At 52.0% G+C, this 27,540-nt stretch overlaps 1 protein-coding gene across 3 annotated transcripts; it reads right to left on the bottom strand.

Annotated features, from left to right (window-relative positions):
* Positions 1-684: 684 nt before the first annotated feature.
* PKM (pyruvate kinase M1/2) lies at positions 685-27,471 on the bottom strand. 3 transcript variants are annotated; one of them, XM_055319812.1, is made up of 11 exons: positions 27,318-27,471; positions 16,696-16,862; positions 15,829-15,920; positions 10,861-10,992; positions 10,233-10,419; positions 9,342-9,612; positions 7,533-7,683; positions 7,153-7,305; positions 4,477-4,643; positions 2,039-2,220; positions 685-1,396 (listed from the first exon to the last, which is right to left on the bottom strand). In XM_055319812.1, exons 2-11 carry the CDS (start codon positions 16,847-16,849, stop codon positions 1,290-1,292), a joined length of 1,596 nt encoding a protein of 531 aa, XP_055175787.1. In that variant the 5' UTR covers positions 16,850-16,862; positions 27,318-27,471; the 3' UTR covers positions 685-1,289. The 3 variants fall into 3 exon arrangements, with proteins under 3 accessions (XP_055175787.1, XP_055175789.1, XP_055175786.1); XM_055319814.1 differs by lacking the exon at positions 27,318-27,471 and adding an exon at positions 26,310-26,445; XM_055319811.1 differs by lacking the exons at positions 4,477-4,643; positions 27,318-27,471 and adding an exon at positions 3,912-4,078.
* Between the last annotated feature and the right edge of the window lie 69 nt (positions 27,472-27,540).

Here is a 27,540-nt window from a genome sequence, read left to right as displayed (position 1 = left end):
AGCAAGACGGGTAAGCCGAGGGCTGCGATGGGACAAGGGGCTGGGCCTCCAGAGCGAGGCCAAAGCCCTCTCTCCCTGGGCCCACCTGGCCCTCGGACCATTCCCTCCTCCCGCCTCGTAGGGCTTGGTCCTTGGGAGGGTCCAGAGGAAGGTGCAAGCTAGACAGTTCCCTTCCCGAACCTGTGCCACCCCCCTGGCCCCGCTTTGTCATGGGGGCGATGGAGGACAGTGGCAGGCAGGAGGCAAAGGGAGCCGAGAGCAGCATTCTGCAACCTGGGAGCAGAACCTGTTCTCCTAGAGCGCCCTTGCTTTAGGGCCCTTTGTGCATCAGACCTAAGGGGAGGTGCAGGGCAAAGGCCGCCTCAGTTCCCCCACCAAAGCAGGTCGGAGGGGTCCTTGTTGCTACACTCTCTTCAGTCCAAGCCCATAAAATGTCCCAGTTGCAGCCTTTATAGACCCAGCTACCACCTCCTGGGGGCACTGAAGGGGGAACCTATCTCAGGACTGTCAGCTTCTGCTTTCTCGGCAGACACTTGCAGACAACACCAGGGCAGGCGGCCTGGGTCGCCACACCACCAGGAGCGCAAGGTTCTTGAGGTTCGTCTCCCTCTCCTCCTAAACCCCCTCTACCCCCTGCCCTTCCCCCGCTCCCCACCCCCCAACACCAGAAAAAGAAAGGAAATGGGTGCTTCAACTGTTGTTTATTGACACACAGGTAGGCTCTATAGCAACAGGCCTGGAGGCAGCTGCAGGAGTGGGGGAAATGGAGGGTGGAGTGTTTGCCTGCAGCGACAGCTGAGCCTAGGAACAGAAGGGCAGGTGGGAGTGGGGGGAGACAGGGGGGTGGAGAAGCGAGTAAGGGCCTGAGCCAGTGTAACTGGAACCACTGCCCTGGGCTGCGATTCTTGCCGGTGGTCTCTAGACCCGGCCAGGCCAGGGTTGGGAGTTCTCTGCGTATCCATTTTCTATAGGAACCGAATGGAGTACACAGAGGAGGAGAAGCAGGAGCTGCTGCCCTCCGTGTTAAAGCTCTGGGGCTTCCAGTCCTGCACCCTTCCCTCGTCCGTTGCTGGGGTGAGGTCACCTGATGTGCAGCCCAGCTCTGGGCCACCTGCACTGAACAGGCTCCTAAAAAAGTCATGTTTTACAGAGGCATTCATCTTCCCTGGCATCCCAGCCCACCAGTGCCACATGACAACCCCCGAGTGAGCACTACAAGCATTGCTGGCCTAATGGATGGGTTGGGGAAGGGGGTGGGACAGGGGCTGGAGGAGGGACTCTGGGGCCCGTCACGGCACAGGCACCACACGCATGGTATTGGTGAAGCCGGAGCCAGGGCGCCACCCGGTCAGCACAATGACCACATCTCCCTTCTTGAAGAAGCCTCGGGCCTTGCCTGAAAGAAGAGAAGAAAGGTCGGTGAGGAAAAGCAAGCCAGGCAGGTGGCCGAGGTAGCAAGCCGGATTGGGTGACCCTTACTGCCACCCACCACAAGGTGGCGCAAGCCGCCCAGCCCAGGGACGAGGGAGGCCCCGACGCTTCCTTATCAATTGAAATGGCAGCTGCCAGGGAGGGACCTTTGGACATCATTCATTTTTTACTCTAGAGGGTGGAGTAGTCCCTCTCATGCACCGACATCCTACTTTTATTAGGGACAAAGGCCATGAGTACGTGATCTGTGTGTAGGACACTCCATGATGTAAAGCTCTAATTTTTTTTTTAACCCTCAACAAGGAGCAGATGCCCAAGAAGGGACATTCCTGACTATCCAGGATCCTTTGCTTTGGGCCCCGGATGGGAAGACAGAGAAGTGGGCAGCTCAGCCCCAGAACTCCAAGGCTGCTCCTCCCTCCTGGGCTTAGCCCAGAACTTCAGGGAATGGGAAGGAGGAGTCAGAGAACGTTCCCTGGGTAGACAGCTAGGACTCTTGCACACTCCAAGGTCAGCATGTTCCCCTTTCTCTGGGATCCCAGGGAGATCAGTGCCCAAGCACCGTCCCCACCCCTCCAGGTCCTAGCCCTTGTTCCCAGCCACGCACCAACATTCATGGCCAAGTTCACCCGGAGGTCCACGTCCTCAGCCCAGGCCTCCTGCACTGGGTCCTTACACACCACAGGGAAGATGCCGCGGTACAGGTGGGCCTGGCGAGCAGTCTGGTGGTTCCGGGTCACAGCGATGATCGGGGCACGGGGGCGGTATCTAGCCACCTGGTGAGCGGACCTGAGACAGGATGACGGCCAAGCAGAAGAGACCATTAAACAGTGTTCCAGAGCCTCCCAGAGCCCCACAGGGCCTTTAGCAACAACTCAGCCTCTAATCCAACTCATTCTGCCAGCATCAGACTCTGGCCACTTTAGCATCTGCTCCCCGTGCCAGGGCTGCCCCTTGTCCTCTACCTTCCGAGGAACAGAATCTGACTCTTCTTCCTATGCTATCTGTCCACTTGGCTTCTTCCCCCCTCCCCACAGCCAAGGGCCCCAGGATCACACCGACCCGACCCGGCACAGTCTCACCCACTCACCCCACACGACTCACAGTTGGCAGAAGCCCCTCCTCTGAACTTTCCCATCCTGGCACAGATCCAGCCCTGCCCAACCTCACCAGCACCCATTCCTCCTGCTGCCAGCAGCAGCTACAAGCCAAGCAGCATGTGAATAGCACCTGACTCTTGGCATCTGCAAAGAACAGCAGCAGAGCTCACCAGCCCCCCAGGGAACCTACAAAGCCAGCCCTCTCTACTGCTGTGTCCTCTCCCCCAGCCTACATGGCCCCCAAGTCCCTAAAACAGTCCTAGCAACCCGGCTCTAGAGCCAAACCTAGGTATTACCCAGGAGGCCAGACCAGGAGATGGAAAGGTTAATGTGGGAGGGAGGCTCTGTCTGTGCAGAGTCCCCTGGAGGGTAGAGGGCCCCTCTGGGCCCCAGTGCCACATGCTTCCTTTAACACTTTACACTTGTGGCTGTAGACGTGTCTCAGGAGCTGGGGAGGGGCTTGCTTGCAGGAGGCACTGGGCCTCGGAAGGCAAGCCCTAAGGACACCGACAGGTGTCAGGGAAACTTAAGCCATGTCACAGCAGAGGCTGCCCTGCTAAAGGCCTGGCCCCCATACAAGGCTTCAGAGGGAAGCAAGTGCTGAAGTCGGGACTGGTTAGAGTGAAATCCCAGAAGACTGGAGCTAAAAATAGCCAAAGAGCAAAGGCTGGACCTTTCCACAAAGGTCAACCCGGATGGTTGGAGCTGTTTATCTGGAGCCCTCTGCTGAGGTAATCTGCACAGATCTCATGTCCGGGTTCTACAGGCAACCCCACCTGCCGCTCCTCCATGCTCGGGGACCACCAGCCTGACCCCATCCCTTCCCCTTCCAGGAATTCCTGTGGCCCCGCAGGCAGGGATGAGGAGCACACTCCCAGACTGGGGCAATGACAGAGGCTGACTCCATGTCCAGATGAGGAGATCCCAAGACCAAGGCCAATCAGCAGCCTCAGCTCGGCGGCACAACACTAGGGTGCCAGCAAGACGACGTGGTGACCTTTCCTAGGCCTGAACCTGCTTGCCTTTGGGGCTCAAAGACAGACAGAGACAGGTGCACCAACCCAACAGCACGTCAGTGAACAGCACTAATCTCCCAAACTGAACTTTTAAAGGGCATATAGTGGCTGGAATGAACAAAACTGATCATCAATTACTTTCTTAAAAGATGAACTTTCAAATAATCAAGTGAGCATGTGCAGTCGGTCTCTCGTTCTGCAATGAAGTCTCTAGTCTAACCTCGGGTCCTCAGGCCCAGGTGGCAGGCAGAGGGGCTTACCTGGGCTCAGGGTCATCTGAGCCCCGATCAACGCACGGCTCTCGGGACGCCCAGGGAAGGTGCCCCGAGCAGGGCGTGCCCTGGGAGCCGCTGCCACCTCCTACCTGCCAGACTTGGTGAGCACGATTATGGCCCCGCTGCAACACTTGAAGGAGGCCTCCACGGCGCCCACGGCGGCGGCTTCTGTGGGGTCGCTGGTAATGGGCGCCAGGCGGCGGAGTTCCTCAAATAATTGCAAGTGGTAGATGGCGGCCTCTGCCTCACGGGCAATCTAGGGGAGCAACATCCGTCCAGAGGGACAGGAGGGGGACAGGACTGTCAGAGCTGTGTTGCACGGGAGACGGAGGGGAAGAGGCTCACAGACAGCTGGTGAGGGACGTGTCCCCGGACAGGAGGCCAAGAGGCGATGGACAACTGGAGCCGTGGAGCCGCGTAAGACCAAGGTTCATGGGAACTGGCCCATCACCAGGTGCCTGTGGCAGCCACTGTGCCTACCGAGCCGGAGGCCCTTGCGGTCCTGCCCTGCCCTGACTCCCTGGCTGGCTTCCTGCAGACGAGGAGAGGACTGGAGCCGGGCCCCAGCTGCAGGGCTGCGCCCCAGCCGTCTTCTAGATCAGCTGGAGCAAGAGGCTGGTTATCCTACGGAGTTACCTGCCTTTGGGGCCCTACCTGCCAGACTCCGTCAGAACTATCAAAGCTGCTGCTAAACACTTATAAGAAGCCTCCACGCTGCCCATGGCCATGGCTTCCATGAGGTCTGTGGAGTGGCTTGAGCCTCGCACAAGTTCTTCAAACAGCTTGCGGTGGAACATGGCTGCCTCAGCCTCACGAGCTATCTGTAAGGTTTGGAGGGGGGAGGAGAAGCAAGAAGAGGGAGGGAGAAAAACGAGAGACAACACATGGAAAGACAGAATGGGGAATTAATCAGAGGAAGGTAACCTTAGGTTAATTGGCTAAATCTGTCCTTCATGCAGATGCGAAGAGGCAGCATGATGAAAGCCCAACTGCTCAGGGATGGCTGGAGAATTTCCAGCATCAACTGCTGCGGTTTCCCCTCCAAAAGAGGAAAAATGGGGTCTTCCATTCTGGAAGGATTTTCTGATTGCGGGTGGGGGGTAGAGGGAGTCAAGATGGCGGCAGGCACTGGCGCCTTGGCATAGGAACATGCCCAGGCTGGGCCCACGCCGCTCCCTGGCAGGACCTGACCATGCTGCCTCATGACACAGCTTACAGGAAGGAACAGGCCCTCCCTCCTCACATGGCTGTCTGGTTACCACGGGGCGTCTTGCCTGGCTTCCATGCACACATGGAGCACTTGCTTGGCCTTCGCATGCGGCTGCTAGGAGCCTTTCCGATGGCCTGCCATGGAAACGCGCGGAGCAGCGCTGGAAAGCTGGGGTCAGATGAAGCCAAAGCCACACAGCTTAACCAAGGTCCAAGCACAAAGGTGGGGAGATGGCAAACTTGCGAGGGGCACACTCAACAGCCATGTGAAGGGACAGAAGCCTGTGGAAGCACACGGGTGAGTTTAACAGAGACGCTTGATTAAAACATTAAGGATTATCACAGTCATGAGAAAGCCGTTCCGTTATATTCACAGACCACCTGCTCGGATAACATCAGGAAGTAGAAAGAAAATTTAAGCTTTGGAAGATTGGAATCTTAGAGAATGACAGGTGCGAGAAAAATCAGTAAGAACATTCCATTAATTGGACGGTAAAGGCAGGTACGAGACAGGATTCACTAGGTTAAAGGTTTTCTTTCTTCTCTAAGAACAGAGTGCATGCAATCAAAGGACAGGAGACCGAGCAGGAAACGGGAAACGGGACGTACCTGAGACGGCCTAGCCCTGAGTTATGGGTGGTTAATTGCCTCATTTACACAACACACGAGAGAAAGCAGTGAACGGTTAAGAGAAGCTCGGCTCGGCATTAACTGGGGACGTGAGGAGAGGCCACCTCACCTACACCTCATCACTTATCTTCTGAGCAGTGCCATCCAAGCCCTGGGGTTCTCTCTAAGGTGTGTCTGTCTGTCCAGAGGAGAAACTGGTTATGGAAATATAGCTGGAATTCAGAGGCCAGAGGGAGAGTCTTAATCTCTGAGCCCAGTACAGGCCCCTGATGGGAGACGTGGCCTTATCGCCTGCTAGACGGAACACTACATACAGGACAACACTGGCCCTGCAGCCAGCAGTTCTGGGTTCAAACTAAGGCTTTATCATCATGTAATCCTCATCCGTAAGTTGGGGTGACATCTATCACACAGGGGACATACGAAGATTACATCAATCTACACAGGCTAATAACTGGACACACAAAAAGTGAACGAGGAAAGGAAGAGACTTTGTGTATGGGGGGGTTACATCTGGGAGAGTTCGGGGGAGGCGGCATCACGCAAAGGGCACGGGTTCCCTCTGCTGATGGGAAAAGGAATAGGACAGTCAAGGAAAAACCACTTCAGGATCAGAGGCAAGTTTGCAGAGCTCCACACATGTTAAGTGCTGACACTGGACTACTGATAAGAAAGTGAATGTGCAGGCCTCTGCCTCCCAGGCCTCAGGAGCCCTGGTAAGTGAACCCTGGGTTAAGTCTTCCGTGTGTCTAGAGCAGGACCAGACAGGGCCAAGGAACTGAGAAGGAGCCAGGCAGAGGCACGTGGCCAAGCCCAAGAGCGTCAGAGCTAGCTAGCTACCGGGGTGGGAAAAAGCTGCCTCCAGGACTCTTTCGGAGGCTCTCCCTCCACGCCCCAGCAGGCTCAGTCGTCTTCCACCTGCCTCTACTTGTGGACTTGCTGCCAGTCACTAAACACCACCGTTCAGCTCAGCAAAGCAGGCCCCGCTGCAGGCACCATGCAAGGCCAGCTCGGTCCCCTCACATACATGACAGCCTCCAGTGCAGGCCCGGGGCCCCTGGGGGCGGGGGGAGACACCTGATGTGGCCAGGTAGGGACGCAAATGGAAGCCAGACAGGCTGGCAGGGAGCAGGAGCCCACGGCCTCTTCTGGGTCCTCTGGGCTGTCCAGAGGAAGAGGGACAAGTACCTCGGTACTTGAATCATGGGACAGATTCACAACCTCGAGGCCAGAAGTGAACCGTGCTAGGCTGATGAAGGAAGATGCCTCCAGGACAGGAGACAGGAGATGGAGCGTGGACAGCGAAGACAGAAGAGAACGAAAACCAAGATACCCCCCTCCTCCCCAGCACACACCTCCGCAGTCTTGCTGTGACTTATTAGAGGATCATAAAAGGTTGTGGGCACAGAAGCCTAAAAGGTGTTGCCTCGTACCAGAGCCTGCTTCCACCCAGCCCGAGCCTGCAGACATGGGGAGGCCCGAGGAACTCACCAGGTGCTGCATACGAACAGCCTCCAGGGGGTAATCCCCTTTGGCGGTCTCTCCAGACAGCATGATGCAGTCAGCTCCATCCAGCACTGCATTGGCCACATCACTGCCCTCAGCCCGGGTGGGACGGGGCTTCTTGATCATGCTCTCCAGCATCTGCGTGGGGACAGAGCATTAGTGAGATGTGGCCTGGGTGGTCTCCAGAAAGGAAGGACTACAGGCTGATTCCCTGGATCCTGTGTTCGTGCACAGAGTATGGCTTTGTGTGCATGCACGAGGGGAAGGGAGGGTGCACGTGTGTTTGAGAGGGGTGGGGCAGGGTCCTGGGAAGAGACCAAGCAGCACCCGCCTGTGAGTGTGTGAGTGTGGGGAGAGGCACATGCCTGTGTCGCACAGATGACAGGCTTGCCCGCTCGGTTGCACCGCCCAATCATCATCTTCTGAGCAAGGAAGACCTTCTCTGCAGGAATCTCAATGCCTAGATCACCTCGAGCCACCATGATGCCATCGCTGGCTTCCAGGATCTCATCAAACCTAACAGAGAGGGCAGGGAGAGGTTCTATGGAACAAGGCCGCAAGTGCAGGGAGGCACAGAGGTCTCCTGGACTCTGACTCAGCAGCCCTTCACCAGGACAGCCGTCCAGGACCTCACCGTGGGCACAAAGGGGATGGGGTGTTCCAGCTACCTGGTCTCCCAAGGTGGGCTAACCGTACTGCTTGCTGGGCTGTTTAGCACTCATATGGAAGTTCCACAAAGGGGTAGGGAAAAAGACAATCCACAAAGGGGTAGGGAAAAAGACAAGGTTTCCTCCGAAGCCCCCTGGGTTTGTTTCCTCTCCCCCTGCAGGTCACGAGGCCCCGCCTAAGGCACCTCTCTACCACACCCACTGCAGCCAGCACTTCCAAGGTTAGCTGACTGCACACAAAGGTCTGTGGCCTTCCAGCCAAGGACACTTGAGGGCTGTTCCTTGAGGTGGGCCCCTCCAACCTGCTGAAGGCATGAGGACATGTGGCTTTGCCTGGCCTGTGGCCAAGGACAGCTAGCACCCATGGTTTATCAGGACAGCAGAAGGTGGACTCCATATTGCCTGGTACAAAGGCCACCCGCACAAAGCTAAGGATGCCAAGATCAAATAGCAGGTAGGGCTGCCCCTCCGCCCTCTCCAAGCACAGGCCTAATCCACCCAAGTAGGTCTGGGGTTTTAGTTCTGGTGACTTATGTTCCTAGCAGGGAGCTGCAGAGGAACAGAGGTCACCAAGCTGGCCATACTCTTTTAGCTCTACTTGGGGATACTGGGGAGGAGGTGAAGTACAGCTAGGACCACATGCTTTCCTCCAGGAAGCTGGGAACATGCCAGAACCAGCCCAGTCAGCAGGCCAGCTGCCTTTTAAGTGAAGACAAGGACACCATGAGCTTCCACCTATCTCCCAAGTGAGGGGCCAAAAAAGAGCGCCTTCCTAACAGCCTGCCATCTTCTTCCTTCCACTGGGAAAAATGGGGTGGAGGTGTAGGATGGGGGGAAATGTCCTCTTATTCCAGCAAACATAGGTAGCGCTCATCAGGAGGACAGCATGAGGGCCCCTGCGAGCAGTGACCCCCCCCCAATCAACTCCAACACTGGGCCCTGGGCCTACAGAACAATGTCAATCACTCCTGGGGTGCATCGCCATGCCAATCACCTGGGAAGATATATATGATATATGTATTTTCTTAAAAATACCCATTCCTTGGGGCCCCTGGCTGGCCCACTTGAAAGAACATGCGACTCTACATCTCAGGGTTGTGGGTTCAAGCCCCACATCGGGTATAGAGATTATTTAAATAAAATTCAACAAAAAACTAAGTAAATAGGGGCGCCTGCGTGGCTCAGTGGTTGAGCATCTGCCTTTGACTCAGGGCGAGATCCTCGAGTCCCGGGATCAAGTCCCACATTGGGCTCCCTGCATGGAGCCTGCTTCTCCTTCTGCCTGTGTCTCTCATGAATAAATACATCAAATTAAAAAAAAAAAAAACCCTTATGTAAATAATTAAAAATGCCAATGCCTTCTCCTAGTGGGTCTAGCCTAAGCTTGGGAGTTTGCACTCTGATGGGTAGGTCGCCAGGTTTGGGACCTGGGTATCCACGGGATACAGTCTGCTTTCTGGAATGCCGGGCTGGGGCTGAGGGGCAGGGGACGGTCAGGACACCCACCTCCGAACTCCCTCATGATTCTCAATTTTGCTGATTATCTTGATGTTCTTCCCTTTCTCTCCCAGAACCTTCCTGACCTCATGGACATCAGCCGCCTTGCGGATGAAAGACGCAAACACCATATCTACGTCCTGCTCCACCCCGAATTTCAGATCCTGGATGTCCTTCTCTGACACAGCAGGCAGGTCCACAGCAGCCCCGGGGAGGTTCACACCCTTCTTGCTCCCCAAGGAGCCACCGTTCTCCACCTCCGTCACCAGGAAGTCAGCACCTGTGCAAAATGGGGGTGGAGGGATGGGAGCACAATGTCCAACAGGAAGCAGGCTCTCCCCAGGAGGGTGAACTAGAAAGGAGCACATTGTGGGTGCTGGAGCCACTATGTCCAGAACTCAGATCCTAACTCACTAACCGTGTAGTCTGGGAAAGGTCAACTAACCTCTCTGTGCCTGTTTCCCCACCTGTCAGAGATCATAATACCCACTCATAAGGTTGTTATAAAACGTGAACAAATTACCATGTAAAATACTTGGGATAGTGCCTGACACATATCACACTGAGCGATGGATGGATGGATGGATGGATGGATGGATGGATGGATGGAAGGAAGGAAGGAAGGAAGGAAGGAAGGAAGGAAGGGAGGAAGGAAGGAAACCACACTGAGCGATGGAAGGAAGACACAAACAGGACGGGGAAAAAGAAATTTTCTCCTATGCTCCCCAAGAAGGTGATGAAGTTGGGCCAAAGTCTGTTGTAAAGGACAAGGGATTACAGAAAGAAATCCTGAGGAAAAACTAGCCTTAACCTTGCTGTCAGCCAAACTTCCCACTTTCCTTGGGTCAAAGGAAATTTGGGGCTGGTTCTAGACACTGAGACATTGCCTCCAGTACATACCTTTCTGCTTCACCTGCAGAGAAATAAGCCCATCGTCCACGTAGATCTTGCTGCCCACTTCCACCACCTTGCAGATGTTCTTGTAGTCCAGCCACAGGATGTTCTCGTCACATTTTTCCATGTAGGCATTGTCCAGGGTGATCTTGAGAGTGGCTCCTTTCTTCAGCTCTACCTCTGCAGTCCCGCTCTATAGACAAGAGAATAAGCCACGAGTCCAAACCACAGGAGCCGGGCCCTCTCCGAAGGAAAAAAAAAAGCTCTTTCCTCCAGGGAACATGCTCCAATCCCAGCCATGAGGAACAATAAAGCTTCTGGCTTTGGAAATAAACAATCTTTTCTCAAGGAAGTGACCCAAGAAAGAAAGACTTACAACGAACCTACAACGTCATCGTCTCGCTATGTAACGACAGGGGAAAAGCGACGGACAGACTTGGAAGGAGGTTCTCAGAGTAAAAAAAAGATTCTTCTTTGTACCATTTTTTAGCAAAGTACACCAAATCAACTTTTTTAGCCATGATGAATAGAATTTCCAGATCTGCACTGTGAGGAACACGGCCTCCAACCGGGATGGCTCTCTAGGGCCCACTGCCTCCTGCACCTTCCCTCCCACTGCCCCCCCCATACTCACGCCTTTGATGAGGCCAGTTCGGATCTCAGGGCCTTTGGTGTCCAGGGCCACAGCCACTGGCCGGTAGAGGATGGGGTCAGAAGCGAAGCTTTCTGTGGCTGCACGCACGTTCTTGATGGTCTCTGCGTGGTACTGGGGGAAGGAAGAGGACAGCTGTGCACTCACCCAAGGATCTGGAGCTGCAGCTGAAGCAGATCACTCCGCAAAGGCCTGTGATGTTCCACACCTCTACCCTCCTGTGTCTGGCGTCAGGGTCATCCACTCACTGAGCACCCCCCACTTGCTCATTTCAATCGCCTCGTTGCCACCCACTCCTTCCGTGGCACTCACTCACTCACTCACTCACTCACTCAAGGCCAAAGCTTAGAAACCCGAGAATACGGCCACCAAAGCCCACTACAGGGATGGTGTAAACACGTGTCAACATGAAAGAAGCCTGTCTCCCTTACGCTCACGCTCCCTTGGCAAATAAAGCAGACTGCGAGAGAAAAAGACCTTGCACTAACGTGTGTGGGTGATACTGGCCGGGCAATCAGTGTCAGAGTCCGGTGGGAGAGTTGGCAGTTCTGAGCTTTTCCCCTATTGATTCCAACTACAATTCAAACTCCAGAGTTATTTACTTAAGCTTACAATAGCTCAAGCTAAATAAGCCATCGCCTAGGGGCTCCCAGACCCGGTTTTCACAATCACTTTCTGGAGTGGTCTAGGGAACAGGAAAATGCGCCTCTCTCTGAACCAATCGCCCTGGCTTCCAGCCTTTTCCCCAGCCTTTTCCCTTCCCACTCGCCACGACTGACGACTGAAAAAGGAACTCAAAGCCAAGACGTCACCAAGTTCTTAGTGTAGCCACCAGGACGTTGCTGGTAACAGGGGCACCCAGTTCAGCACTTGACAGGCCTTGTCTTCCCTTCAGCCTGCCTGGGAGAGCAGCACCCATAAGGCAGCTGAGGGGGGAGCTGGAACCAGAGTCTCATCTCCAAGGACGGTGCTGCCTGAAGCTGTGTCTGAGAATCTTCAGCTTCTATTATAGTCTCTGATGAGGACCATGGCTTGTTCTCTGGGGGCAGACATCCCTACTAGGAGTTATGAAAATATGTCTTTCTATTGCTAGCTTGCGATACAGAATAAAAACATTCTGTATAGAACAGAATACAGAGGTAATTTATTTTAAAGGAGTAGGTGTTTCGTTGTTGTCAGATGCCTTTTCCTCAGAGCTGATGTGAAAAGTAAAAGAATCCACGAAGTCCTTAGAACAGAGGTGAGCACCTAGTTATCACCATCACCTCATACTGGCCACTCTATTTCATCCCAGTGTGGACTTTATGTTCCTAGAATAAAATTTACATGGTCACGGGGGAAGAAATTTCTTTAACAGATGAGTGGATGTGGACTGTTGAATTTTACCCTTGCTTTCTGCTTCTAAGTGAGAGACAGGCCCCAAGAGCTAACCTGTCTGGTTGCGGTACTGTCCTCATCTCACTTCACTATCAGGGTGTGTGTTGGCTTCAAAGAACATATTGGGAAGACTTCTAGGCTCTGGAACAGCATGACAAAGCTCCTTCAAGGGGAGACAGAAGTAAGCCATCAAGTCCTCTTGACCTGGGATGGAGCTAGAGCCTACAGTCACCTTTTCTAGTTTTTTTTTTTCTTTTTTTATTTATTCACGAGAGACAGAGAGAGAGAGAGAGGCAGAGACACAGGCAGAGGGAGAAGCAGGCTCCACCCAGGGAGCCTGACATGGGACTCGATCCCGGGTCTCCAGGATCACACCCTGGGCTGAAGGCAGTGCCAAACCGCTGAGCCACCTGGGCTGTCTACCTTTCCTATTTCTTCAGGCTGTTAATCTATACTTTCTACCTCTTGGACTTTTCTTTTCTTGGAGGATAGTCAACTTCATCCCAACTTACAGAAATTAGAGTAGAAGTCTTTTTATGACTTTCAAACTCTCTCCTAATATATGGGAAATAGTCCCTTTTCATGGTCTTTTTATGCATCCTCATTCTTGACCAGGCTTTCCAGAAGTTTGTTTCACAGGTTATTTTTGGTTTGTCAAATTCATTTTGTTTTATCAAGTTATGCTTTAAGATCAGTGCTTTTCTTTTATCCCTTTTAGATTATTTGGCTCCTAGTGTTTTAAGTATTTCATTAACTTTCATTAAGACTTTTGCTTTCCAAAAAGTACATTTAAGCCTGTTAAGTTTTGTTTGCGGATGAAGTAGGGGAGTGACAGAGGGAAAGGGAGGATCCTAAGAAAACTCCATGCCCAGCACGGAGTCTGATGTGGGGCTTGATCTCACAACCCTGAGGTCATGACATGAGCTGAAATCGAGAGTAAGATGATTAACCTACTGTGTGCCCATGCCCCTGAAAGTTTTCTGGAGACTGAAAATTTGCATAAAAAGATATCCCAGAAAATATGGTCTATATAATTTCCATTTTATGGAACTTGAGGGGTTTTGGTGGCCTAATAACTAATCATAAACATTCTAAATCAACACGTTTTTGTTCTGGGGGGGGGGGGCAGAAAATCATCTGCTATGTAAAAACAAATGAGATTATTAGGTCTTACATCATTCAGATCCTCTATACTGTCATCTTTTGGTGCATTTCTGGGAAGTGTACGGAGTCTTCCACTATGGCTGTGGGTTTTGTGGGATGTTACCAAATGGTAAAGAGTTCCATCCATCAATACTGTCCCTGTGGAAGGTTCTAAATTTAGGCTGTTCTAAATTTAGGCTGTGTCTCCAGACGCCTGGGTGGCTCAGCAGTTGAGCGTTTGCCTTTGGCTCAGGCCATGATCTCAGAGTTCCAGGATCAAGTCTCGCACTGGGTTCCCTGCATGGAGCCTGCTCCTCCCTCTGCCTGTTTCTCTGCCTGTCAGTCTCTCTCATGAATAAATAAAATCTTAAAAAAAAAAAGTCTGTGTCTCTGGGACCACACATTGAGTAAGAATACCTCTTGCACATATGAACTGCCCAAGGGGGTTAGGGACAGTGCGGCAGGCAAAGCTGTCAGAAAAGATCAGATGCAGACAGTAGACATCCCTCTGTCAGTGTGAGGGAGAGAAAACTATTTCAATGCTCTGTTTAGAAGAGTATTTAAAAACTGTCAAGAGCTGGGAAAGCAGATTGTAGCCACTAATCAAAGGTGGGTATTAAGTAAGAGCTCGGATATGCGATCAAACTGCTTATGTGACATTATAGGATATCAGAACAATTTCAGAGGAGTTTTCAAACCCTTGATCCCAGAGACAACTTTATTCTAGTCAAAAACCTCAAACAACAGGAACTTGGGCGTTTTTGTTTTCCCAAATCCCAATTCTAATCTGGGAATAAGTAAGCAGAGATTATCTCCAAATGGCTCTTGTTTTAAAAAGTCCAAATCCCCGAGCCAGCCCCCCTGTCCAGCAGGTGTAGCGGACACCACTCAGCCTTGCCATTTTGGAGCTGCTGCGGTGTTAATTTACTGGATGGGAGAGGCCATCAAGCCTTGTTAAAGGTCAACTTCTTCAAATCTGTTTCTGCTGCTTCTGCTGCACCCAGCAGACCCTGGCATGGTCCGGCAGCGGGGATCAATGGTGAACTGATCCCCACTGATATCTTTAGAACTCTCTCTCTGGGCTGAGCTAACCCTTGCAAGAATTCCTGGGGACTCCTGCCAAGGACCCCGACTTTGGAAAATTGCAGAATGTCACCACGGACGTGTCTTAACCTGCCTGAAATGCCGGCTGAGCCCAGCTCCTCTGAACTCAGTCAGGCCCCCCCATGACATTTGGAGGCCGGCTGCCTGCCAGGCCATAGGCTGTTTATGAAACTGGGTTAGGGAACCCATGCTGGAGAGTCTCACGTTTCCAGAAGGAGAAGTTCACCTCTTGGGCTGTACTTCCTGAGGCTTTATTTTTAGTCTGAAGACCAGCTTCCAAATGCCAGAGGGCAACCCCTCACCACTTGTCCTTACAGGGCAGCTTTTTCTTTATTCTGAACAGAAAATATCAGAAGCCGTGAGAAGGAAAAGTCTGGTGCCTTCATTACTTCTTTATCAACACCACTTTGAAATCCCACAGCTTATGATGGAACCCGATGGGTTTTAAAAGGAATTGTCCCTCAGGGAACCTCCACTCCTCCCTCAAAATGAGTTTGGGAACAGGAGGGGGGATGGAGCATGTCCCAAGAATTGCCACCTGGTCCCTGGGTCAAGTCTCTGTCCACAGGTCAAGTCAGCTCATACTCAGCCTCAGTACAGATCCTTTCCTACCAGGCTGCTGGGGAGTGTGCTGACTCTATTTTAACATGCTAGAACCCATGGAAAGAGAGAGGCTAGGAACAGTGTTGATGAAGTGGGGTACTGTATGCTGAATAGTGTGATTACATTGGACTCGGTCCTTAACTTGCAATGGTATAGAAACTCTTCTCTTGGACCTGCTCAGTTATCTTGGGTCTACACTCAGCCAGAAATCAACCTGCAGGGTGATTTTTTGGTCCATCACTGCAATATGAACAGCTATAGAAACCCAGGGGTAGGAGATGTCAAGCACTGAGGCCATGCTACCTAATGGCTTACAGGGTTTTCCAGTAGAACCCTTCCACACTCTTTTTTTAAAGTTATTTTCCCAGCAAGCTCTACACTCAGTGTGGGCCCCAAATGCTCACCTCTGAGATCAAGAGTTGCACGCTCCTCTGCCTCAGCCAGCCAGGTGCCCCAACCCTTCCACACTTTTGTCAGTACACGAGTGTGAGAAAACCATGGCCAATAACCAAATAGGTCATCTTTGGTTAAGAAGACTTGGCCAACTGGGATGGCAGGAGATGGGGAAAGGATGATAGGATAGGCCAGTGAAGAAGACACTCGTCCCGCTGGCTGTAAACCCCAGACTTCCTCTTGCCTAATTCACTATGACTAAATGAACCACACTGCCACCCAATTTCCTACAGGCTGCCCCTATGGCCAGGCTGTCCAGCTGAGGCTCACCTCGTGAGTTCCATGAGAGAAGTTCAGACGAGCCACATTCATTCCAGACTTAATCATCTCCTTCAACGTCTCCACCGATCGGGAAGCTGGTCCTAGTGGAGGGGGAAAAAAAGTTTTAAAGCCAAAGTGTTAAATATTCAAAGGAGGAATAACACTCTCAAGTTTGAAGAACTCTTGATATCCTTTTCCCCTAAATTTTCCTCCCAGAAACAGCTCAAAATTCTTTCAAAAGCATATACATGACTAATATTATGTTTACCCACTTCCCTGAGCTAAGGGGATGCTTTTGCTATGCCCTTGAAATCCTACAGGCCATCTAAGAAGGCCTAAGTAAGACTTAGCCTTGAAGCCTAGCCAGATGTCCAACCACAGAATCTTGGTTGCACACAGCAAGTCAGAAAGATCTTCCCTAGGGATCCTCGGGTGGCTCAGTGGTTGAGCGTCGGCCTTAGGCTCAGGGCGTGATCCTGGGGTCCCAGGATTGAGTCCCACATTGGGCTCCCTGCATGGAGCCTGCTTCTCCCTCTGCCTGTGTCACTGCCTCCCTCTCTGTCTCTCATGAATAAATAAAATCTTAAAAAAAAAAAAAAAAAAAGGATCTTCCCTAGATTTCTGAGATGCTCCTAAAAGATGTGCTAAGGAACACACTGTCTATATTCTGCCTTTAGCAGCAAACACAGAGCACGCAAAATTCCTTATTGCAACTTCCTAGGACCGGAGTCCAGAGTTCCCAAAGAACCTGTGTAGCATCTTGCTCAGCACCCAGGTTTGCTACATTTCTTTTGTCTTTTCAGGGAAGATCACGGTCATATGAAGCCCCTGTTTTTTTTTTGGGGGGGGGGTGCAGCAGGGGACACACCCACACACCAATGGTACAGATGATGCCAGTGTTCCGGGCCGTGATGGGCGGGGAGTCGATGTCCAGGCGGCACATGTGTTCTAAGAACGTGTCAGCCATGGCCGCGTGCAGCTGCTGGGTCTGAATGAAGGCGGTCCCGACATCACTATGGGGCTTTGACATGGCTGCTGAGGTCCTGGATCCAGGGGAATTGAAGAGAGAGTAATCAGTCTGAGAAGCCCAGGTGGTTAACAGATCACTTAGCACAAGAGGCTGTTTCCTGCTTACACATTAACTCAATAGGCACACTCTGCACGAGCCACAGGGAGCCCCACCATGCTCTGGTCGCGTGGGCACTCCTCAAGTCGGGCAAAGGGTTCATGTGACCATGAGCAAGTGGAAAGGACCTCAAAGACCAATTTAAAACCTCGTCCCCAACACACGTACTTCCCAAGCATCCGCTGTAAGCAGCTCTCCCTTACAACGGGCTGGTATCTGCTTTGACAGCTTTCCTCGTCCTCCCCCAAACAACATCTCACAGGCATCGAAGGAAGCTACCTCCAAAGGAAGGCGTGACCAACCTTCCGGCGACAGCACTAACTGCTAGTTTAGTATCTTGGCAAATATAAATCTTTGTATGAAAAGCTATCTCAAGCTATAAACGTCCGCTATGGGGTGGGGCATCCATAGTGGTTTTTAATAATCCCCACCCAAACTCAAAGTGATTTTCCTGGTTGTAAAGACAATCATCATCCAGGCAGTCCTTTGACCTCTGGGATCCTAGATTTTCACTAAGCCAGAGCAACATGTAAGTTCATTCCTTGGCTCGCTCTGGCAGGAGAGCCGATCCCAGTTCACTGACAGATAGTAAGAACCACTCCTTGGACAGGAAGCAGAGCTGACCCAAAATCCCGAGCGCACTTTCACCCCAGGAGTCTGCACCTGAAAACCACAGCTACTTGTGGTCAGCAGGACTTTAGGGACGTGCAAAGCAATTTGCATTAAACCAGATAACCCCAATGGCACTGGTCGGGTTCTAGACATATTACAGCTACTTTAACAGGACAGTTACACCTGAGGAAATCCAGACTAATGGCCAAACCCTCTCCCCCACCTGATTTTCTAATACACCATCCCGATTCCCTTTCTGACAAGCACACCGCAAAGACCATCTGTTTCAGGTAATTAACCAGACCAGGTGTCACTATCCTGACAACTGTCCCGACCTTTGCTTCCTTCACTACTGACAGCTAAACTCACTCAGCCGGTTAGTTTGCTGATTATAGAGACCTAAGAAGCTTCCAGGCTGGTCTGAAGAACCATCAGGTAAGGATGTGAGTCAGAAGCTCGACCCTCCTCATCACAAGGCTGTCCCTTCTTTAAGTTCTTGGACCAAGGGTTACTCCTAACACCCTGGGTGCTTCAAGGCTTCAGCCCAGGCTCCTGAACAAGCCTCTCCTCAGGCCTGTCCCAGCTCCTCCTAACTAACTCTCAGGGCTCTGAATCCAGGCACGCCATACATGCCACTTTTACTTCCTCCTCCCTCCGCCCTTGACTTTGGGGCCTCTCGGGGTAGCTTGCATCTCAGCCCGTATCTGCTACCTTCAAGAATTCTGATACACGCCCAAGAAGTTCTGTGACCAGTTGTGAGCAAAACTTGTCAGCTAGTGAAAACGCATGGCTACCCATCCTCAGCTACAGAGGCTAATGCTTCAAAAATGGGGAAATAAGATATTGGCTAACTACTCCACACGGCAAAGGCACTGCTCCTTTCAACATGTGTTTCCTAACTCCCTCATACACACCAGGCACCAAAACGAAAACGTTTGGAGGTCCTCTCCTCTGTGACCTACCTGTTCTCTGTTAGCACCTAGTACTGGGGAGTGTTCCAGTGTTTGCTGAACCTTTCCGTGTACCCCAAAGCTTCTTTGTCAAAACCAAACTTATACCTCTCTTCCCTCCTTCCCCAAATCTGAAGAATTTATGAATTACTAGAGGGCCTGCCTCGGCAGCCAGGGTTTCTTTATTGGCACTCGTGTGGAGTCAGGGCTCCTGTGCCTTCGGAGCACATGGCGGGGCTGAGGTAAGTCTGCCTGTTGAGAGAACATGACTGAAGAGATGGCACCAGGTGGCACACCCAGCCAACTGGAACACAAAGGCCTAGCTGTGGCCTCCAAGTGGGATCATCATCCAGTCTGAGGACTGTCATCATGAATAAAACAAGATCTCAAAGAGTGGATTGGAATAATTAACCTGCATCTTCTTAAAAATCACCAGCTGGAGCAGCCCTGATAGCGCAGCGGTTTGGCACCGCCTTCAGCCCAGGGCGTGATCGTGGAGACCTGGGATCGAGTCCACATCACGCTCCCTGCATGGAGCCTGCTTCTCTCTCTGTCTGTGTCTGTCATGAATAAATAAAATTTAAAAAAAAAAAAAAAAAAAAACACCAGCTGACAAAAAACAAAAACAGAAACATAAAAAACACAAAAACATAGTCAGCTGTCTCTTCTCTAGACCCGAAACAAGAGTGTTTCCTTGCAAACAAAAACCTGGCCGGGGCCACTGGTTTTTGGGTCATACCTTGTGTTCTCGGGGCTTGGGCTTCCGGTGACATAATGTCCTTTTTGTGGCTCAGGGTGGCTCCTTGGCCTCACTTGCAAAGACCGCTCAGAGCTGAGTAAGGTTTGCTCTGCAGAGCTGTACAAGGATCAAGGTAGAAGCTGAGTGTAACTGAAGTTCTTTGGGGCAATGGAAATATGACCTTAATAACTAGGTAACCAGATGGTAGCTGCTCCCGGAGACTCTGCTATGTTACAGAGAAAAACATAGATATGGGACGCGTGGGTGGCTCAGCGGTTAAGCGCCTGGGTTCAGCTCAGGGCATGATCCCAGGGGCCCGGGATCGAGTCCCACATCAGACTCCCTGCATGGAGCCTGCTTCTCCCTCTCTCTCTGCCTCTGCCCCTCTCTCTCTCTCTCTCGAATAAATAAATAAAATCTTAAAACACACACACACACACACCTCCAAGGAAATACCAAGAAAATGGTAACAGAAAATTTGCAGGTAAAGAAGTTCTTGCTAGCTCTATGATGCTTTATCTCCTCCTGAATACCCAGATTATTTTCGCTCTAAGTTCCCTTTAAATCTGTGGTTAATTAACATTTCACTATTCTATACCAGAACCTGGTCAACTCCCAGTTTTTGAGGGAGAAAGGCTACTAAACTAAACATGCATAATAGGCCTGGAAGTCTATCTACCCATAAAGTAATGGCAGGTCACCTAGGTGGTAGGATTACAGCAAAATGTTTTCTTCGCTTTACTAATAAATTTACTAATGGAAATATTTTTGTATTAAGAAATATCACAAATGTACCTCTTCCAAAAATGATACATTTATAAGTTTCCTGGTAAAAATGTTGGAATCAAAACAAAAATGAAGCTTAGCTTCTGGTTTCATTAATCAACCGCCTCTCTATGCACTTCAGGAATACTCTGCTTAAATGTGGCAGAGGCAAGATAACACGTCTCAGGCCCCAGATCACAAAAGCATTGCCAGACCATTCCACTGGCTTAAGAAGGCCAACTTTGATCCACTTAGAACCCCAAAGAAAGAAAGGAAAAAAAAAAAAAAGTTAACATAGACCACAGGACAATTCTATGCTCCAAACCTGTTAGTTATGCATCCAAATCCAGCAAACTTCTTTGTCTGTTTAGTCTGTCCTCAAACTTCACAGCATAATCTTTGTGACAAGGATATTCTGGTACAGAAGGGCTGTCTCCAAGGCCAGGAGATGCCATTAGCAAATACAATTATATTGCGCTCAAACAACAACCCTATTTTACCATCTAAATTTAAATCTGAGGGAATCCCTGGGTGGCGCAGCGGTTTGGCGCCTGCCTTTGGCCCAGGGCGCGATCCTGGAGACCCGGGATCGAATCCCACGTCGGGCTCCCGGCGCATGGAGCCTGCTTCTCCCTCTGCCTGTCTCTCTGCCTCTCTCTCTCTCTCCCTGTGTGACTATCATAAATAAATAAAAATTTTAAAAAATAAATAAATAAATTTAAATCTGAGGTTTTGCAAGCTGATTTTCTGCTCACCCAGCCTATGAAATGTAAATAATAATAATGAACATTAATTTGGTATTTGAGTGGATTTCCACACCAGTAATCAGAAAAAAAGAAAAAAAAAAAAGCTTGCTTGTCCAGACTCCTACAAGATCTCAAAGTGCCCTTAGACACGTCTACCAAACCAGAGCACTCAGCTCCCAGCCTCTGAGCCCCCCTTGCTGGAAGTCAGGGCTCTGCTGCCTGCCTCTCAGGTCCTCCTGAGCACCAGTTCCCCGTCCTGCCAACCACCACTACCCTCAAGTTCTTGCCAAAACCCCCGAGGACTCTCCCCTGCCCCCAGGGCAGCAGCCAAAGCCCTGGTTTCCCGGCGGGCCTCTGGGAAGAGCTCCCTCCCTCATGCTGGCCGTCTGGACAGCGCCTGCCGGGACACGCAGCCAGCGGGTGCCCAGCTGACTCACTTTTGCACCCTCCTCCCAGGAGGCACAGACATGCAGAGCCAACCTCCAGCCTACAGTAGAAGCCCGGCGTATCCACTGATGGTGGCAAATGCCATGCCCACGTACGGCAACCTTATTCTTGAGCCTGAGCCCCTGCAGTAACATCTTCCTCAGAGCCATTTCTCCTCTGTGAGAAAGGAGACACCGTGAGAAGCCTTACCAGGCCAAGGGGATGGGGTGGGCACAGTCACACCTGAGCTCCACAGGTCCCCGGCCCACCTTTCCTTTCTCATCTTAAGCAGCTCCTGGTTCTCCAAAACTATAGTTTCCTTTGTGCCAGACACAGGTCTTCGGCCACGCTCCAGAAACCACAGTGGGAGGGAATCACATAAAAGATACGACGTGCCACTTCTTAGGGCCAGTACTGTTGGCAAGTTTGTGCCGGGAAAGATTCACGCTTCACTCCACTGATTCTTTCACAAAGGCCCAAATCATTCTGCCCTAGTAAACCAGCCTGGCCCGTGAGCTGTATGCACACAAGCCAATTTTTAACCAGCCAGGGCTCTCCGCACCAAGTTTCCTCTGACGCTGACCTCGCCACACAGAGTAACCCAATGATGATGGCACCTGATGCCCACAACTGTGGTCCTTGCTCTGTCATCAATATGCTACCTACACCTCCAAGTCTCCAAGCTAGCATGGTGAAGGCCTTTCAGGTCTCTAATCTTCAAAACACACAAGGCGTTCAGGCCAGCGTGCTCCATACAGAGTTCCTAGATGATGGAGCAATAGAATTCCCAATTCCCAAGACTGACCCCAATCTGACAACACGATCAAAACAGGTGCCAGGCCACCCACAGAACCTAGTAAGGTCTGCACCGAATGGCTGTTTGCCCTGATAAACAGAGTAATGATATCGTGCATTTATATATGGAGCGATATGGAGGAGGGAGCTGAGGTTCCTTCTACCCTCAGCATGCTCCCTAGCAGACAGCAAAGTCTAGCTCACCTGCTTACGTGAAACAAAATGAGCCCACTTGCCGGTTCAAGTAAAATTCCCTTGCTTTTATTTATTCAGGGACGTGGCTTTACAAGCAGGAGTCTCAAGTCATATTTCAAAGTAAAGTGGATTAGGGCACAAAATTAGATACAACACGGGCCCAGCCTCCAAAGAACCACTCCACTCCAGAGCAGGAAGTCCCAAGTCAGAGAAACCTCAGATGTCCTTGTTTGACCACAGAAGCTCAGAGCAGAGAAGTGGTTTCAGCCTGAAGAAGGAAGTTTGGATGAAACTTTTGTTGTCCTGTGTTACCACGCCTCCTTACTAGGCTTAAAATAGTGAGGCAGTGTTTCAGGGCATGATATGCATAGTTTGGAAGTAGCAAGGGACCTGGGACTCTAGGTTAGGGCCCTTCAAAGTCCGATACAACCAGGATGGGTGATAGCCTCTGCAAAGTGAGGTGTTCTAGCTCAGCATTTAAAGGAGGGGTTGTCCTGCACCATAGCTGGAGGGAGAGAAGGGGAGGATGAAATGAGGAAGGGCAGTTCCAGCTCTCCAAGAACACTGACCTAGTTAGTAAAACTGGTCTTCCTAAAGTGACTTTCACAGATGTGCTTCTATTTTGCTTTATTTTTAACTGAAGAAAAAAAAAAGGAATATTAACATCTGTATTTCTACCGCCCAGAACTGACTACTAACATTTAGCCAGAATTCCTGTAGACTTTTTTTTTTTAACCATTACAATTTTGTAGTTTATTTTCCCTCTATCCCCAGGGCCCTCCAACCTTTCGAGGAACTTTGACACCCAGCCACTGTCAGGAATTTTGTATATCCTTCTAATCCATTTAAGCATCTATATCTATACTGATCCCTATCACACCGTTTTTTCTAAAATGCCCTCAGTACAATACTGTACAAATAAACATCTTGCTTTTTTCAGCACATGTAAGATCTATCCAGCGGGTACATAGATCTAGTTAATTCATATGAACGACTATACCGATCCGCTGCACGACTACATCGTTTATTTATGCATTCCCTTACTGGTTGGCAATCCAATCAATTTTCCCCCTATTATTCAATGCAATCAACAATTCTCCTAGGACACGGCTGTATGTGCAAGTGTGAGCTTCTATATATATCCAGAAATGAAATTCCTAAGTCACAGGGTATGTTTATTTTCTATTTTGCTAAATATTGCTGAAGGGCTCTAACGTGGTTATATCCATTTACAACCAACCAGCAATGTGAGTTCTTGCCCTCTAACACTTCTGCCAGCATTCAATATTGTCAGAGCTTTAAAATGTAGACCCTCTGGATAGGTGACATTAACCTGTTTCCTAATGTCATAACAAAAGAGGGATACCAGTTATCAAAAGCCTCTACTTCCCTACCTCTAACGAGATTAAAACTCCCAGGGCTCCTTCAAGTTGCCCATGGTTTTGTCTGATACCGTGACTGATTCACTGACCGGGTTAATTCTTTTGCCCTCGTCGCTGGAAACACGGAAGACACTAATTACCTGAAGTTAAAGAAGTACTAGCTGTAGGTCGACTCCAAAGGCTCGGAAGGAATGGGCGCCTTTCCAGAGACCTTTTCGAACTATATCAGCTAAGCTGGCACTGTCACAGCTTGGCTTGGCATCTCCCCCACCATGGCCCCTGCCTAACTTCCAAACATAGCTTGCTGGCGTCAGGGAAGAGAGGCTTAGAGCTCCCCGGAAGCTTTGCTATGGACAGAAGTGGGGGAGGTAAGTCTCAGAGGCCGCCGGAGGTACTGCAGCCCGGCTGGCCCTCCTTCCTGCAGGCCCTCCTTCCTACGTGCAGAACGGCACAGACCGCTGCAGGGGCGGGCGCCACACCACTTGGTGGCTCTGCCAACACCCCCTCCCCTGAGCTGAGCAGTCACACCGGGAGGCCAAGAGGCCCACCAGATGTTGCACACCACCATCCACTACCCACCCTGGCTCACCTTCCCCCAAACAGCTTCCTTAACAAAGCCCCAAACAAGCAGACTATTCATTGGTCTAGTCTGAGACTGGCTCGTGGTGAGGTGAAAAATCCAAGTTCCCAGAGCATGCTCGCATTAAGAATGCTCTTTCTTTAGCTCTAGTCCTGGCTGGACCAGAACTGAGGTTTAAAGTGATGACTCACAGTCCTGGAGGACTTTTAAAAAATGTTTCCTTTTTAAAGTAATCTCTGTGCCCAACATGAGGCTGAAACTCACGACCCCAAGATCAAGAGTTCCGCTCTCTACTGGCTGAGCCAGCCAGGCTCCCCTCCTACAGGATCTCCCACCGAGTAAAACACTTCTACATCTCCCAACGTCCTCAACAAGGCTGCAAAAGAACTTTGCTCAAACGGGCGACTCATCCTTGTGGGGTACCACCTAACTGAGATTTGACTGTAGACGTTTGGAATGATTCAGAAATAAAATGTCAAATGAGTCATTTTCCCCTACCTTGAGCTCAGTCTTAGCTCTTGGCCAAAATAACACATCCTGACATGCCTTCATACAAGCTGAAGCAACATAAATTAGAACCAGGGTAGTGTGAGTTGATAATGCAAGAGTTGGGTTTTTCCTAGCTCACAGCCATTTCCTCATTTCTTCCACTGCCTCAACATTAAGAAACACACAGCTTTAAGAAATAAAATGGCTTTTCCCGTGACACCCCCCACCCCATTAATGTCACAACATCCAAGGCACAGAAGCAACTTGTACAAGGTACAAGTTCTGTCTGGAGTCCCCCCTACCAAATTGGCCAGGTCACTGGCAAATTATTAGACACCCAAAAATGCTTTCTGTTAAACTATGAATTCAACACCAAAGTTATTTACTCCTAACACAGTGCTTAGAATGAGAGCAGCTAAACTAAGACTGGAAGAGACTAATGTCCGTCTATTTTGACTCAAGTCAGAGGTGAGTTCAAGGACATTCTTTCAGTCATCATTATTCATAACCATAACAGCCCCCCCTCCCATGAAGGACTGCCGTGTCCCTTGGGTAAGTCTCAGGAATGCAGGTGCACAGACTATGTTACTTGGGCACAGGCCTGTGTCACGCTGCACCTAAGCTCTTAGGGGAGTACAGAGAGCCGGGACAACCTGGACAACCACTTTTCACTTAACTGGGGAAAATGTGTGTTTCACTATTTGACTCATTAAATGAAGAGAAGGGACTTTTTAAACCTGTGAAGACCACAATGCAGTTTCCCACTCACCCAACAAAGAGAATTCTCTCAAAAGCAGAGAAGTTGAAAGGTTGAGTCATCTTCCCCCAGAGGCCTCCCCACTCATCCACAAACCTAGTGATGGGTCTACATACCCTTCCCCTCAGGACAGCCGCACTGCATTTCCCAACAGCATCTTCAGGCATCAAGAGAGTAAATTATTTGCTCACAATGCCTCAGAGCAGTAGTCCTGACCTAAGATATCCTCTGTACCCCAGGGAGTGGCCGCACCCTCAGTACTACCGACAGGAGGCCACTGTCCTTGCCTCCAATCCCAACCTCACGCTTGACCACTTGGCTGAGCAAATCTAGAACTCCACCCGGAGCAGGTGGAGACAGCGGGGGAAGAGTGCAGCGTGGGGGGGCTGCAGGTCTGGTTCTAGTCTTACAGCCCAACACCACTGCGAGAATTCTGACCCTCCTGGCCTTCCTTTGTCTACTAACCTCAGGAGACCAAAGAGCCCGTGTAGCCGAGTGGGGAGCTGCAAGGTAACCTTTATTAGTTACTTTGTAATCACTGTACCAGGTTCCCTTAGGGGATTGGTTTCCAGGAGATTTCTAGTATTTAGAAACCCTGATTTAGGAGTTAATCCCAAGATTAACTAGGAGTATGTGTTTGGGGATGGCAAGGAGAAGATGAGCCCTCGTGCTGAAGTACAGTTTATGTAATTGTGCTCAGTGACCGAGGAACACATCCGGAGTCATTTCTTCTGGACATTTTCTCACTAGAGAGGAGACACTGCGCCCAGTGTGAATAGTAACCCATCCAACAGTCAGGAGCAAAGAGGTTACTCGTTACACACGGGGACCCCCTGCACCATTCCTGTATGCTAACGAGCCAAATTCGATTCTAGAAGCCTGTTAACTTCTGTCCATCGTGCCCGGACCGTCATCAGCTCTGACTCACGCGCACAGGAGAGGATCCGCGCCTTGGGTTTGAAGAACACGGATAAAAAGCGCAGGAACGCAACGCCCTTCCACTGGGCTCTTCAATGACCTTCACAGCGGAAGGTCCCTCCGGGCTTCGAACCCAGAGAGCGCGGCCCCCGCCCAGGGCACCGGCGCCGCACCCCGTCCCGCGGCGCCCGCATCCTCCCGAGCCTTGCGCGCCGAGACCCTCTAGCGACGCCCCCCCCCGCCCCAGAGCAGCTCAGCACCGGCTGCACCGAGTGGAGGCGGTCCGTGGCGCCAAGCGCTCCCCGTGCTTCCTCTGCGCCCCTAACCCGCTCCCACCCGCTCCCGGGACCGCCGGGCTCCAGGCTCCGGGCGCGTCGGTCCCCCGAGGCGGAGGCTGCGCAAGTCCCCGGGCGGGGAGGGCGGGGAGGGGCCCCCGGAGCAGCGCGGCGGATCGGTGCCCCGGACTGCGCCCCCGACGGGCCCCTGCGCCTCCGCGGGCACCGGGGGGCGGGGCGGGGCGGGGGGCGCCGGCGGACGAGCCCAGCCCCGAGGGGAGGGGCGAGGCCGCGGGCGCGGCGAATCAGGGCGCGGAGGACAGGGATGCGGAGGAGCGGACGTGACCAGGCGGGGGAGGGGGAGGGGCGGCCCCAGCGCGGGTGGGGGAGGGGCGGGGGCGCGGGAGGAGCACGCGGCGCGGGGAGGCGCCGGGGCAGCATCTGGAGGAGGGGGCCCCGGGCGGGGGCGAGCGGGGCTCGGAGGGCAGGAGGGAGCACGGGGAGGAGGGTTTGCTGCAAGGAAGGCGGTGATGCGAGCGGATCCAGGCGGCGGCGGCGAGGCCAGAAGGGAGCGCGCCCCGGGGCGGGGGAGGCCGGCGCGGGAGGACGCGGGGGCTCTGAAGGGCAGGCCGGGGCGCCAGCCCACCCCGCCCCCGAGCAGGATGCCCGGGAGCCCGGGGGGGACGCCCGGCGGGGCGCGGGGAGCCCGGGGGGACGCCCGGCGCGGCGGCGGCCCCGCTCACCTCCGGCGCGGTCCGGCTCGAGCTGCGCTGCGCTGCGGTACGGGCGGTGCGGGCGCTGCGGACGCTGGCGACGCGGCGCTGCTGTGCGGGGGGCGGCCGCCGGGGCCCCGAGGTTATCCCGCCGCGGCCGCCGCAATCCCTCCGCCGCCCCGCCCTGCGCCCAATCCCGGCTCCCGGCTCGCCGGGCCCCGCCCCCTGCGTCCTCGCCGGGCCGCTCGTCGTC

Source organism: Nyctereutes procyonoides, unplaced genomic scaffold (genome assembly GCF_905146905.1).
Source record: "Nyctereutes procyonoides isolate TBG_1078 unplaced genomic scaffold, NYPRO_anot_genome, whole genome shotgun sequence".
Taxonomy (NCBI): Eukaryota; Metazoa; Chordata; class Mammalia; order Carnivora; family Canidae; genus Nyctereutes; species Nyctereutes procyonoides.
Note: the sequence above shows the minus strand (reverse complement) of the source record. Positions and strands in the feature narration are given on the sequence as shown.

Excerpts from the sequence above, each read along its gene's own strand:
- PKM (XM_055319812.1), bottom strand. The coding sequence starts at position 16,849 with ATGTCAAAGCCCCATAGTGATGTCGGGACCGCCTTCATTCAGACCCAG. Across the intron at positions 9,613-10,232 it reads TCTGCAGGTGAAGCAGAAAG|GTGCTGACTTCCTGGTGACG; the intron begins GTATGTACTGGA and ends CATTTTGCACAG. Across the intron at positions 1,397-2,038 it reads GAACTTGGCCATGAATGTTG|GCAAGGCCCGAGGCTTCTTC; the intron begins GTGCGTGGCTGG and ends CTCTTCTTTCAG.